Raw genomic sequence first — 15166 nt, 5'->3', positions numbered from 1 at the left:
AAGAAAGTAAATCAAAACACAACCAAATACATGCATGTATTTGGTAACTTTTTTAAGCTTTTTCTCTGAAATGTAAAGATTTTCTTTTTGGATATATAAAAAGAGAGTGTGAGGTAAAACAAAGAACTCTTTTAAACCATGATTTAATATTTAGTAGTTTGTTGTTAATGTTGTAGGAACTGACTTAAAAACTGCCTATAAATTAGAAATACTAAACAGGTTTCACATGAAAATGAGAAAATACGTATTTTGTTGGTGACTTGTTTATAATAACCATACACTCCCTGAAAACTTTGCCACTAGCCTTCTTCCTTCTCCATCCTTGATTCTTTAAAATTAATGGACAGTATAAGCTAGCAAGAAAGGTCTAAAATTAAAGTGAAAATCCTACCTGTGCGATTAGCTGGTCTGGCAGGCTGTGAGTCAGGAGATGTCAAGCTTTGTCTTCGTCCAATTTCATCTGATGGAGATGTTGGTAATGATGAAACAGGCGGGGTTTGTGCACGACGTGTTGGTAACACAGTGGTTGTTGGATAGCTAGAGAACATTTGCCTAAGTAGGGAAAAATCAAACATTTATTCAGTTTTTACATTATTCGATATACCTGACTTTTCACCAGTTCATTTAGCAGATGAAGTTGAGCTTGTGCATTGAAGTGCTTTGGTTTGGGGAAGCACTTGTTAGAAAATCAACAATGTTATGTTCTATGCATCACTGTGTTCATATTGATTCTACATTCTTCAACTATGGATTCTTCCTTTTATTCATTGTGCCAGAAATATTCAGAATAAATAAAATTCAAGTATACAAAAAGTGAAGGATTTTACTGGAAGATAATTTTAATGATGTCCACTTTCACAAAACTGATTTTCAAATGTGATGTAACTCTCAAATCTAGCAAAAACAATTAAGTCTTTTTATTTAGGATCTGGTCTCATAAATAAATTAACATTTTATTGATAAACCAACCAGGCACGTCAAAATGCTAACTTTCAGACACTGACCTTTAATATCTAGATTAACAATTGCCCTATGGCTGTTAATAACCTGCAAGGGACTGTGAGTAGATGACTCTGTCACTGTTTCATAATATACTTGCATCATCATGAAACAACATGACTAAATCAACTCTCCTACCTATTATTGCCCATCTCTGTATCTCTTAAGATACAACAAATCCACAACACCATTGTAATGTGCAATCTTGAACTGTTTTTATTGTGCTGTAACTCTACAGTACACAGTATCTTGCTTGGGCTTACTGCAGTGGTAATAAGCCATTGGTATGGGCTTTTGTTTACAAAGCAGTACAGTAATCCCTCGCTACTTCGCGGTTCACTTTTCGCAGATTCACGACTTTGCGGGTTTTTAAATATAGTAGTAGTATTTCCTAGTCTAAGAACAACAAAACAAGTTTGGTGACTAAGTGCGTTGTAACACGGGCTGTGATTGGTACATGGGAGGGAGACGACAAATCACAGCTTCCCGCTTTCTAATCGGGCCCGTGATTGGTGCTTTGACTGATGATCAGCTCCCACAGCATCTCCCCTTGTCTCTCTGTTGCGGCCATTTCGCTTCAAGCTTTCTCGCCGAGCATTTTAGTTTACACTGTACTACGGATACACCTTCGGAAACTGTGAAAGAGGTGCCCCAGGAAATGGCATCGCTGTCTGAAGAGACATAAATTATAGTCATCGGCTGTGCAGTAAAAGTCATCATCACCTTCATCGTCATCATTTTTACTGCACAGCATATTCATCACCATCATCACGTCATATATAGCTATGTGTACTTTGCTATACAGTAACTGTAAACTTATCTACCGATTTCATATTGCTTAACAGTTGTCACTGTTATTAACAGAGTAAAGGGTGGGTTGTAAACAATACAGGGAGGGTTTAAAAACGTCCAAATACACGTTAAATAATTAAATAAATATGGTGTCCCTACTTTGTGAAAATTCAGTTATTGTGGCCGGCCTTGGAACCTATCTCCCGCGATAAACGAGGGATTACTGTACTAGAGATGGGATCTATTTGGTCTAGCCCTTTTTGCAGAGTTACTGTTATTTCTCCAATCTCCACATCCAGTGAGTAGTGAAAGTTCATTATGTATCTTTAAAGAAATTAGGTGACACAAAGCTCTTGCAGCAGTTGTAAGAATTGCAGGGCCTTGTCAAGCTAAAACAAGTAAATGAACCATGAGAAAAGATGCTTTCCCTGCCTCTTTTTTAATTAAAAGACTTAAACAGTTAAGAGATTAACTGATATGTGCATTTCAAATAACTATTTTTTGTATTTTTTTCTAAAAAAACATTTGAAAAGAAAGAAAAGACAAGAAGTAAAAGGAGTTACTATTTATATGTGTTTGCTATACTTTAAAACATGCACCTGAGTAAACTAAGAGGCATGACACAAGGAGACTCGGATGCTGGAACAGTTTCTGTGTCAGTAACTGGGGTAGTTGCTGTGGTTGTGTCTTCTAGGGAACTACTCATAAACGATGTTGTGCTTGAAGCTGATGGGCTTGTGGTTACAGGAGTCTGTGCTTGCTGGGAGCCATCGACTTCTTCTGACTCGGGTTTCACATCTGTAAAAATCAACAATTATACATATGTTTCATACTTGAAATGACAGCATTAATTTCTCATAAATTACATAAAACAAATACTGTTAGTGTTATTCTTAATAAAACTTTGCAGAAATAAATATGCTGGGAATGATACACTAACACAAAGGAAACCCATAAACAAAAATAAATTATAGGACATTAGGTGCATATGTCAGCTTTTATTAGTACGCATTGATTAAGAAATGGCTTATTCCTTTACTTAGACTAAAGAGTTGCCTTCTTTTACCTTCAAACCAAAAAAACTAAACCAAGAAATTGAAGCAAGTGTTAACGGTGCCAGGCAAACATATCAGTATAAACTGCACTGTTCTATAGATAGTTTCAAGTAGTTAAACCAGACAGTTTGTAGACTTGAAACATGTTTAACTGCAAAAACTCAGGGAAAATGTAGGCCAGGCTTCAACAAGTACTACTCCTATTTTCAATATGTCTAAACCAATACTAATGTTTGTGAACTGTTTCTTTCTGCAATGTGGTAGGTTAACAGGTATCCACACCAAATGACAAAATGACCTTATATAACAAGAATATTACCATTAATGTGGAGCTCTGGGAAGATGCGACTTCCAGGTTGCCTAATACTGCCATAACCTGAAATAATGTAGCAGACACAAGCGTTTCAGTAGACAAGTGGTCATGAGTTTTGTGCTGGAAATATCCTATTGTTTATGTTCATTTGAGGCTTTCTGTTTTGAATCTGCATTCTAAATTTAAAGTTGTTTTACATATTTTCAGTTTACTGGGATGCTCTTTCTCTGATTTCCGATTGTAGATTTTATTAAAAGGGTGGTGAAATTACAAAGTACAGTTAGGTCCGTAAATATTTGAACGGAGACAACTTTTTTCTAATTTTGGTTCTGTACATTACCACAATGAATTTTAAATGAAACAACTCAGATGCAGTTGAAGTGCAGACTTTCAAATTTAATTCAGTGGGTTGAACAAAAAGATTGCACAAAAATGTGAGGCAACTAAAGCATTTTTTTAACACAATCCCTTTATTTCAGGGTCTCAAAAGTAATTGGACAATTGACTCAAAGGATATTTCATGGGCAGGTGTGGGCAAGTCAGTAATTATGTCTTATCAATTAAGCAGATACAAGGCCTGGAGTTGATTTGACGTGTGGTGCTTGCATGTGGAAGATTTTGCTGTGAACAGACAACAACATGCGGTCAAAGGAGCTCTCCATGCAGGTGAAAGAAGCCATCCTTAAGCTGCGAAAACAGAAAAAACCCATCCGAGAAATTGCTACAATATTACGAGTGGCAAAATCTACAGTTTGGCACATCCTGAGAAAGAAAGCAAGCACTAGTGAACTCAGAAACGCAAAAAGACCTGGACGTCCACAGAAGACAACAGTGGTGGATGATCGCAGAATCGTTTCCATGGTGAAGAGAAATCCCTTCACAACAGCCAACCAAGTGAACGACACTCTCCAGGGGGTCGGCGTATCGATATCCAAGTCTACCATAAAGAGAAGACTGCATGAAAGTAAATACAGAGGGTGCACTGCAAGGTACAAGCCACTCATAAGCCTCAAGAATAGAAAGGCTAGATTGGACTTTGCTAAAGAACATCTAAAAAAGCCAGCACAGTTCTGGAAAAACATTCCAAGATCAACCTCTACCAGAATGATGGCAAGGAAAAAGTATGGAGAAGGCGTGGAACAGTTCATTATCCAAAGCATACCACATCATCTGTGAAACACGGTGGAGGCAGTGTGATGGCTTGGGCGTGAATGGCTGCCAGTGGCACTGGGACACTAGTGTTTATTGGTGATGTGACACAGGACAGAAGCAGCCGAATTAATTCTGAGGTGTTCAGAGACATACTGTCTGCTCAAATTCAGCTAAATGCAGTCAAATTGATTGGGCGGCGTTTCATGATATAGATGGCCAATGACCCAAAACATATAGCCAGAGCAACCCAGGAGTTTATTAAAGCAAAGAAGTGGAAAATTCTTGAATGACCAAGTCAGTCACCTGATCCTAACCCAATTGAGCATGCATTTCACTTGTTGAAGACTAAACTTCAGACAGAAAGGCCCACAAACAAACAGCAACTGAAAGCCGCTGCAGTAAAGGCCTGGCAGAGCATTAAAAAGGAGGAAACCCAGCATCTGGTGATGTCCATGAGTTCAAGTCTTCAGGCTGTCATTTCCAGCAAAAGGTTTTCAACCAAGTATTAGAAATGAACATTTTATTTCCAGTTATTTAATTTGTCCAATTACTTTTGAGCCCCTGACATAAAGGGATTGTGTTAAAAAAATACTTTCGTTCCCTCACATTTTTATGCAATCTTTTTGTTCAACCCACTGAATTAAAGCTAAAAGTCTGCACTTCGACTGCATCAGAGTTGTTTCATTTAAAATTCATTGTGGTAATGTACAGTACCAAAATTAGAAAAAAGATGTCTCTGTCCAAATATTTATGGACCTAACTGTATGTTCAGTTTACCTCAACCTGACTGGTGTGTACAGTAGCTTGCAAAAGTTACATACATACACAGTGCATCCAGAAAGTATTCACAGCGCATCACTTTTTCCACATTTTATGTTACAGCCTTATTTCAGAATGGATTAAATTCATTTTGTTCCTCAGAATTCTACACACAACACCCCATAATGACAACGTGAAAAAAGTTTACTTGAGGTTTTTGCAAATTTATTAAAAATATACATACAGTATATTTGTTGTTTCTTTATGAGACTCGTGAAGGTCATCGAGCATGGGAAAGGTGCTATACAAATAAATCTTTTATTAAGCGGTGAGGTGTTGCATTGGGAACCAAACCAGGAAGGAGGGTTTTAGAGTTATCCCTTATTTGGTTTAGAACGATTTTGGTACTGGTACTGAGGTATGAAAGCCTGGCATCAATATCAAAGTCAAAATTTAAGTCCCTATCCAACACTAAAGCATAGCCAAAATGATAGCAAAAAAACAGGGCAGTATTAAAGAAGCACATTTAGTAAACAAACTTTGCAGTTCTACTCACCTAGCTTTATTTTTCCACCAAACTGATCCTCCAAAAGACTGTTGACAACAAGCTTGTAAATCATGGCTTGGGCACGTTCAAGGTCTGCAAGTCCCAAGGCCCTTTTGATAGGTGAGCGCATGACTGCTCTTTTTACCATATGTCGCATTAAAAACTGGAGAGCAGCTCTCATTTCAGCTTCCTCTTGGATTACAGGAGAACTTGCACAGTCCGAGTTATGTCCATTTTCAGTGAGAACTTTAGGAATCAGGAGAAGTTCAGCATACTTGCTACAACTCAACAATGCACTCAGGGATTTCATAGCACCAAGATAGAGATAGGAGAGCTGGATGGCTCGAATTTCTGACTGTATCACATCGTGAGCTCTTACTGCATGCTCATGAACTTTCTTTTTCCCATCCACTTGCTGAGGTTGAGATTCTAATGCAAGTTGAGGATCTAACGAAAATGAAGATATTTCATTTTCAGACTTGGAGTTGGCTGTCACGTGAGCTCTGACCTCATCTAAACTTTGGGAAATCCTAATATCTATCACTTCCTTTTGGAAATCTCCGCCATCTGTTTTTTGATCAATTTCACCTTTTTCTTCAGATTCATGTCTGTGTTTCTTTTCATGGCGTCTAGTGCTCAGCTTTCCTGAGTCTTCATGGATACCAGTCAGGTAGGTAAGGTCCATCAGCAGAGAGGCCGTCAAACCACGAAACCTTGATACATCAAAGGGCAGCGGCTCACAAGGCTCCAGATTGTACAGTGGAGTGTCACTAGGCGACCAAAAAGTTGGGAAGCTTTAATAAAAGATCAGAATGACGCAGGAAACAGCAAATGAGGGAAAAGAGAGAAGGAAAGGTAAAGAATGTAATGCAAGGTGTGGAAAAGAACAGAGATGCATAGGAAACAACGAGTACAATAATGTCACAGTGAAAGAAGAACAGAAAAGTAGAGTTATGCAACAAAACATAACACATCTGATTGTGCCTTTGGCATATTTGGTTGATAAAAATGTTTAAAAGCAAACCCAAAAATACCAGCAGTCAACTGAATATTGCTCTGAAAAAAAAAATCAAATATCCCATGATGCTTAATTATAGAAAAAGACTGACTAAACTAATATTAATAATAGAAAATACTAAAAGGAGGCAGACCAAGTTCAAAAGATCATCCTCAAAACTGACAGTGTCTCGTTATTGTGAATAGCCATGTGCGTTTTGGATAAGACAAACACATTACATTCCCTTGACAACCTATGGACTCTTTACTCACTTAAGCAGTAAACCTCACCTAATACTAGAGGACTCAATAGTTAAAGTCTAAACCCTGTATCTTTATAATACTACAGTGTAGGACTATCAGATGAAATGTCACTATGGTAATCCCTCGCTATATCGCGCTTCGACTTTCACAGCTTTACTCATTCATAGATTTTATATGTAAGCATATCTAAATATATATTGCAGATTTTTCACTGATTCACAGATTTCGGCGGACAATGGGTCTTCTTATTTCTGGTACATGCTTCCTCAGTTGCCCACTTGATTTCATATAAGGGACACTATTGGTGGATGGCTAAGAAGCTACCCAATCAGAGCACGCAGTTAAGTTTCTGGGTGCTGACTGGCTCAGCGACAGAGAGCAGCATTCGATTCCGCTTTGTGTTAGCCAGAATCTCGTCTTGCTCATTTAGCATCAATGTGTTTCGCATGTAAAGAGTTAACTTTTGTGCTCTTTTGTGTTTATCTTTGTGTCAAGCCCTTCGTTATGTCTCCAAAACGATCTGCTCCTGCTACTGCTTCCGGGGCCGTGCCCAAGTACCACAGTCGCCTAAACAGGCTCCTTTAGAAGAGCTGTAACGCTCTCCTTTGTTGTGCAGTAATATGTGATATCGGAGACGCTTGATATCATTAAAATAACATTTAGGTTTTATTTATATTTACATGTTGTAGATTTTTCATTTATCTTATATTACCTAATCAATTACAATGTGTTTAAAACTATATTACATATTAAATAAAACTCCTCAATGATATACGATACGTATGTTTGTGCGTAGTATATAAACATTGTGTTTACATACATCATTTCAATGAATCTTGCCTAATATCTAAGAGAATATAAATGGTTTATGCTGTATAACTGTGTGGGAAATGTTTATAAGAGTGTGCAAGAGTTTATAAGGGCTTAAAATATATACAAATAACCATATAAACATATGGTTTTTACTTTATGGATTTTCACCTTTCGCGGGGGGTTCTGGAACGCAACCCCCTCGATCGAGGAAGAATCACTGTATTGAAATACAATTAAGATTATGTTTAATCTTATTTGAATAAACTGACATACACTATGCAATACTGGGGTATTTTAAAGTTCAGTTTTTACACATAACTTCTATTATTAGCCTCTTCTTAATTTTGACTAATTAACTTGCATTGCTTTTAGTAAAACAGAGACGGTTCTGTTTCTTAAATACTCCTCCACAACACAATTTAAGAAAAGATGGCTTGCAATAAGAATACATTTTAAATAATTCTGTAACTTTCTGCATGTGTATCATAAACCTATATGCTATATTAACTTATGTTGTACTACTAATGTATACTGCATGATGGCAACACCAAGTGAATGATAACAGCTGAAAAAGGAAAGAAAGAAATGATTTAGAGAATGGGTTTAGTGTACACAAGATTGATGACAGTTACATGTATTATACAGTTCATGCACACATGCCCTTGTTTAAAGAAAAGACAGTTGTTATAATCAAAAACGTAAATGAGTGTATAATTTATTCTTAACTAGTAATATCATGCTGTAACTTAACAAGGTGGTCCCTCAGTCACTCCCAAGCTGCACTGTAAAGCTGGAAATTACAGTGACCCGGAATAAGTCCTTTAGGGCTACAAATTAAATAATATGTTTCCCTCTGTAAAATTTACCCTGAACATTAAAGGCAAAGAATACAAACACACACATTACTTTTGATTTGTTCATTAAATAGGTTATACCATGATATTTGGCATTGCACATACCTGATTGTTATCTCTGTTTCATCCCATTGAACTTTAGCAGAAGTGCTCCCTTCTTTCACAACACCCAAGAGTGTGGCATGGCGACCAGTCTGCTTATGAATGCATCGGCCACCAACTCTAAGGCCAGCATCAACACCACCAATTACTGCCAGCACCGGCCAAACTTCTGTGCAAAGCATTTTTAACTGTGACTCAGACAGATCTGCCAGCCCATGCTTTCCATGTTTTCCCTTTTCATCTTCTTTGAATTCATCCTTAACATCATGCTCATCTCTACTTTGAACCGAGCGACTTTTTTTTAGTTTTTCACACCCTTCCCTAAGGCAGGTTTTAATTTTCTGCAGCCGTTCCATCATATTTCTGTTGATGCAGTGAGTCCATCTGTCAGTACGATGAAGAATGCGAACAAGCTGAATGGCAGCTTCAGCAAGGACTGCAGCAACTGGGCTGCAAATGGGGTCTCCAGGTAGCAAGTCCCGTGGGGTGCCACGCATTTGCATGTCACAAATTTTAACCTAAAATATAAACACATTATAGCATATAAACATATGTAGTTGAATAATCCAGTCACGTAATAATATAGCATGAGATAATGCATTCATTTTAGTCTTTTACTAGCCAACAGAGTAATAAAATTACGAGGGGTTGGAGCAATCAAACTCTAGCAGTTTGAACAAATTCCACCAAGAGTTTTCCAGTACACTATGATAACCCATTTAGGAGAATTGTGGTTGTATAGTTGTGCACATTGTGTGATGAGTGGAGGCAAAGCTATGACAAACTCCAGTCTGCATTACAATCTGACAGCAAATTCAAGGAACAGTGTGGTCAGAAGAAGATAGTTTCCCAAAATACTAGGTCACAAACAGATGCATTTCTTATTAAAACCAAAAAAAAGTGTTACTTTTAAAATGTAATACAGGCCACATTCTCAGCCTTATACTCTGCCTCTTATTCCTAGTCTTCAACAATGATAATGGGGCTAGTAGATGCATTATTTATTCTTTGGAAAGGTTATTTTCTCCATCTGTCAGTGGAGAAACTAGACTACATTCACCCCATTTATCTCATCTGAAAGCCCTACACTGCATATATACATTTTAGCATGCCTCATAATAGTATGTTTAATTACAATCTGACAGAGTGCTACTTGTGTAGTTTGCAATCAACTGAAGTATAAAATAAAAACAGAAATGAGGACATTCTTTTTATCAACCATCTCAGATAAACTGGTAAAAGTTACCTTTTCACCTGGGTTACTGCTATAAAACATTACGCAAGGATACAGCTCAGTGGCATCCACATCTTCAAAGGCCAACTTTGGCTCCTACACCAAGAATACACACAAAGAACAGAATTATTATGTAACACAGTTGATTTTTTTGGTAATTATGCAACACAGAATTAACAAAATCTAAACAACTGGTCATCTTAGGTTAAAACCTTTACTAAATAAACTCCAAAAAGTCTACTAAATATGCCGACACTGCCTTGATTCAAAATACTAGAAACATAGGCAGAGATATCTACAAGTTATTTGCAGCTTCTACTATTTCTACTATTTCCAATGCAGTTCTTGTAGTATTATATTTTCAATGGTGTCTTAATATAATTATCCTACCACATTAATCAATGTTATTTACATAATAACATCTTAAACTCACTTCTGATCCTGTTGCTTTAACCATGTTCTACCAACTGTTTTCAATTTTTTTTTTTTTTGAAGTGCTGACTATAGATGTGAATTAAAAACAGTTAAATGTTTTAAATGTTTAGCTGATATGAAGATGAAAGCCATTAAGGACATTAAAAAATGTAAGATTCTATACCCAAAGCCAAGTACAGTACTTGCACCTCCTTCTGCCTTCCACCCAAACACCACAATGTTCTTTTAAAAAAAAAGACTAAATTACAAAATAACATGAAATATCACAAGGAAGCTATGAATTACTGTATATACTCATGTTTAAATTCCCCCAGGGATAAGTCAGGGTTTGATTTTGCCGTATAATTTTTGATATTTAATAAATGTTTGTAGTATAAATCAAATGTGGAAAACTCAAACTATTGGTCCAAGAGATTATGATATGCTAACGCCCACTTGAGAGAGTAACCACGGAGCACACTGCCTTTTTTTTTTTTCTCTATGTATTGTGCCTACGAGACAACACGATAAAACCTGAACTATTCCAAAATGACGTTTGCACGGTTTTGGTTTTTTTTTCGTATCTCACACCCTCATACACCTTTATTGTAAGAGCATCCCTTATCTATGATGGAGTGTTTGATCAGAAAAAAATATCAAGCTGGTTTTAAATTAAAAGTCATTGAAGTGGCAAAATAAATTGGTAACTGCGCTGCTGCAACAAAATTTGATGTGTCTGAGAAACTGGCGCGAGATTGGAGGAATCAAGAAGATGATAAAAAAATGTGTCACATTTTTAAATGGGTGTACAAGTCAGGGTCTGATTTTATTATAGATTTTTCAGGTTTTAAGACTCGACTTGTACGCGAGTATATACGGTAAATTTGCACAGCTGAATCAAATCAAATATTAACAAGGTGACCTCAGACAGATCCAGGAAAAATGGCTTGCTGGTCGCTCTTCATTTTGCCTGCTATGAATTTAAGTGTTCTCTCACTAGCTCATTTTACAACACAGGCAGAAAAGCAACAGTGTTACAAAAGTCAATCAGCCGGCAAACTAGAGTGAAAATCATACCTTAGTATGACCAAGTTAGTGGAGTTTGTAGCAAGGGCAAATTAAGAAATGTCAGAATTTTTGGATTCAGGACAATATAACTACTACAATAAGCAATTAATTATCATATATAACGTTTGGATTAGATATTATGACCACTTATCTTTTAGCTAACCAACAAGCTTTATAGACTGCTAGACTAATTTTCCAACTTATTATGTCAGGCTCTAATGTAAATCACATCTTATATATAGGAAATAAAATAATTATAACTATATGGGAAGCTGATGCTATAAATTAGCACTTATGAGAAAGGCTTGTGGTTCATAACAGGAGTTCTCATTATTCACAAATGCACATTTTGTACAAAGTCAATGAAAAGATAATAGAATTATTAGAATTTGTGGTTATATATTATTTCAGGTGGAATACAGAAGAGATTATGCTTATGCACCCAAATGAACATGGAATTCCAGATGTATCCTATCAGTTACTGTCCACACAAGAAGGGAACAAAAGAAATAAACAAAATCAAGAGAATAGTGAATGAATTATAGAAAATTGTAGAAAATTTGCACCATCCAAAAATTAATTTCTACCAAAAGAAGAGTAAGAGAGCACATAAGAGAAGTGTGCACAACTGTGAAGCAAGTACTGTGAATGCCAACTGTCAATTTAAAATAATTTAAAAGTCAACAAATGCCCTAATAGTAGCTAAGTACAGTATAAGTTTCTCAACAAACGTTAGAACCATTTATTCACCCAGAAAATTGAAGATAAATGTTACAAGTTACTACGAAGAGTAGTTGGAACACAAAAAAAGAAACGGCTACTCACCTCTCCATTTTTCCCAAATGAAATAGTTCTTGCTTCCATATCTAAAACACAGGTGATGTAATCACCTTGAGTGAAGCTTGACAATGTCAGTGTTTGTTCTCCATTGTGGTAAAGATTACCACTATATGCACGATATATCCACATGTCTGTTGTGGTTCTGTGGTTAAAGTCATGAACAGGCCAGCGAGACACTCCAACACAGGTTCCTTCATTACCCCGATTTTCCTTAACAATGTAGAACTGCAATTAAACAAAAGATTAACAAATTTATACTAATTTCAGTACTCCAAAACACAGGGATCAAAATGAGTAATCCTCTTCTCTTTGTCATGCATGACTCATCATTTATAAAAAATTTTATTTCATCCTCAGTGCAAAATTCCATGAAATATAACAGTGTTAATGCCTGGAAGTAAAGAAAACCAATAACGGAATCAAAATATTGTAATGGTAGGTGTACAAAATAGGGATGAAAAAACTAGCAATATTATTATTTGTACAGATTATCAAATAAAGTAATGCAAAAAACCATAAGGTCTAACTGATAAATTTAGAAGTAGAAAACTTTATATAAAAAAAAAAAAGATTTTGCACAAAAGTATATTTAATCATCATTTCAATAATAGTGATAGATAAAGGTGAACAAACTTTAAACATTAACATTGAAAAAATATTCATTTTGGATGCACTGGTAAAGCGTGTAAATCAAAAGCAATGCAATTTCCTTGTGAAGAAAAAAAGGTCTGCTTTTACACTTTAGGGTCTAACCAGATTTTACAAATGTATCAGAAAATGAGACACCAGGCACCAAAAGGCTGAAGCTGAATTTTAAGTGGAATTTGCAACAAGGAAATTTCCCAAACACTCAAACAAACCCAAAAAAAAACTAGCTCAAAAAGAAGAAATGGAGGGTTACGGTGCAGTGCATGACATACTAAGAATATGTATTCGTTTGTCTTTGTTTTCTTTATTGTTTCACGGATAAAATTAAGGTTTGATGATAGTTTTATAAGAAAATGGAACACTGAAAGTTTGTCTCTCTGAGGTCTCTTTAATATTTCTGGAAGTCACAAGGGTTTGTGCAAGTTTAAAAAGAGCAAAAACAGCAGTCACAAGAAAAAGAGGGTGTCAAGATCAAAGACATGAGAAGTGAAATAATTCTGGACAATGAAAATCAAGAATATCTGTTGGAAATTGGCACAAGACTTGACACTGGTCTAAATTTAGATTATTTGTGTATAAGTGGAGTAGTTATGGACAATGTTTATAGGTCTTATGAAAGATGATTTGTTTCTTGCTGACTGCTAAATTTCATCAGGTATTGGCATAGATTAATTTATTACCAGATAAACACAGTGAACTGAACTTTTCTACTATGAATGTAGACTGTGGTGCAATTACCCTTACAATGTATATGTGTTACTTTAAAGTTTATATAAGATCAGCTGCATGGGGTGTTAATTATATAGAATCACGTGGGGTATGATTTTAATACAATGTAATCTGAAGTAAACAGTTAAAAGCTTGAGAAAGCCAAGTGGTAGCAGGGTTTCCTGTTTTATTAAAAGATACCAGAAATGGAGAGTATATTCAACAAAGCCCTCAAATACCAAAAAGTGGGAGAAGTTCTGTTAGAAGGATATTCTAAACATCTTTCCAAGTTAATGAAGGAGACATTTAAGTATAAGAAATATCTACAAATAAGTTGTTTTGATGTATGGGGTCAACAGCTCCTTTCACAGCAGTCAAATGTATTCCTGAGTGTTTTTTTTTTTTGGCTGAATATATGATTGCAAAAAATTCACTTCATTGTCTTTTTGTTAAATTATATCACCTCTCAATTGTTGAAATGACAATCAAACATTCATACATGTAAATATATTAAAGACCACACCACTTTCATGGATTATATTTAAATAAAAAGTGTAATTTAATACGCAAAATCTCACAGAAGTAAAATGGGAAAGATTGCATAGGTAAAAAGTGCAAATATTCATGAAAAATTTCCCTCAACGTAACAGTGCAAAGAGTTTGGGGAATTCATGCTCTACGGTGTAATCATTATAACATTATGAGAATCCTGAGAAATATCTGTACGCAAGGGACAAGGCAGAAAACCAGTATTGGATGGCCATGATCTTCGAGCCCTCAGGCAACTGCATTAAAAACAGACATGATTCTGTAGTGGAAATCACTGCCTGGGCTCAGGAACACTTCCAAAAACCAGAGCCTGTGACTACAGTTTGTAGTTGAACAAACAAATTCAAGTTAAAACTCTACCATATATAGAGGAAATGACATGTGAAACATGAGCCATAAATACCACCAACTTTACTGGGCCCAAACTCAATTAAAATGAATTGAGGCAAAAAGGAAAATAGTCCTGTGGTCTGAAAAATCTAAATTTTAAATTATTATGGGAAATCATTGACGCTGTGTCCTCCAGGCTAGAGAGGAGAGGGACCGTCCAGCTTGTCATCAGCACACAGTTTAAAAGCCAGCATTTGTGATAGTAAGTCATTAATGCTGAATGCTGCCATCCAGATGACGTTTTTCTAGGGAAGGCCTTGCTTATTTCAGCAAGATAATGTGAAACAGCATTCTGCACATATTACAACACCATGGGTCTGTTGCAAGAGAGTCTGGGTGCTAAACTGGGCTGCCTGGTGTCCATACCTTTAAACTATTGAGACATCTGCCAGATTATAAAACGAAAAATATAACAAAGTAGACCCTGAACTGTTGAGCAGCTGAAATCCTTTATCGGATTCAACATTTTACTTTCAAACCTACAACTATTGGTCCTCCTCAGTTCACAAACGTTTACAGAATAACAGTGTTGTTAAAAGAAGAGGTGATTCAAAACAGTGGTAAACAAGCCCCATCCCCAACTTTTTGAAAAGTTTTGCTGGTACCAAATACAAAAATAAGGATATATTTTTCAAAAAATATATTTTTCAGTTTAAACATTTGATATGT

General features: G+C 36.0%; 1 protein-coding gene across 7 annotated transcripts in view; it reads right to left on the bottom strand.

Moving 5' to 3' along the window:
• Positions 1-15166, bottom strand: part of herc1 (HECT and RLD domain containing E3 ubiquitin protein ligase family member 1) — a 144138-nt gene that overhangs the window by 39710 nt on the left and 89262 nt on the right. For 6 of the 7 annotated variants that reach the window (XM_039773671.1, XM_039773672.1, XM_039773675.1 and 3 more), the window contains 6 exons: positions 12188-12427; positions 9893-9976; positions 8650-9164; positions 5627-6411; positions 2391-2589; positions 392-552 (listed from right to left, as the gene is read on the bottom strand). In XM_039773671.1, coding sequence (XP_039629605.1) covers positions 392-552; positions 2391-2589; positions 5627-6411; positions 8650-9164; positions 9893-9976; positions 12188-12427 — 1984 coding nt within the window. The remainder of the gene's footprint in view (positions 1-391; positions 553-2390; positions 2590-5626; positions 6412-8649; positions 9165-9892; positions 9977-12187; positions 12428-15166) is intronic. The other variant, XM_039773674.1, reaches the window with a different exon arrangement.

Source organism: Polypterus senegalus, chromosome 12 (genome assembly GCF_016835505.1).
Source record: "Polypterus senegalus isolate Bchr_013 chromosome 12, ASM1683550v1, whole genome shotgun sequence".
Classification (NCBI taxonomy): domain Eukaryota; kingdom Metazoa; phylum Chordata; class Cladistia; order Polypteriformes; family Polypteridae; genus Polypterus; species Polypterus senegalus.
The sequence above is the reverse complement of the archived record's forward strand: the minus strand, read 5'-3'. Positions and strand labels throughout refer to the sequence as shown.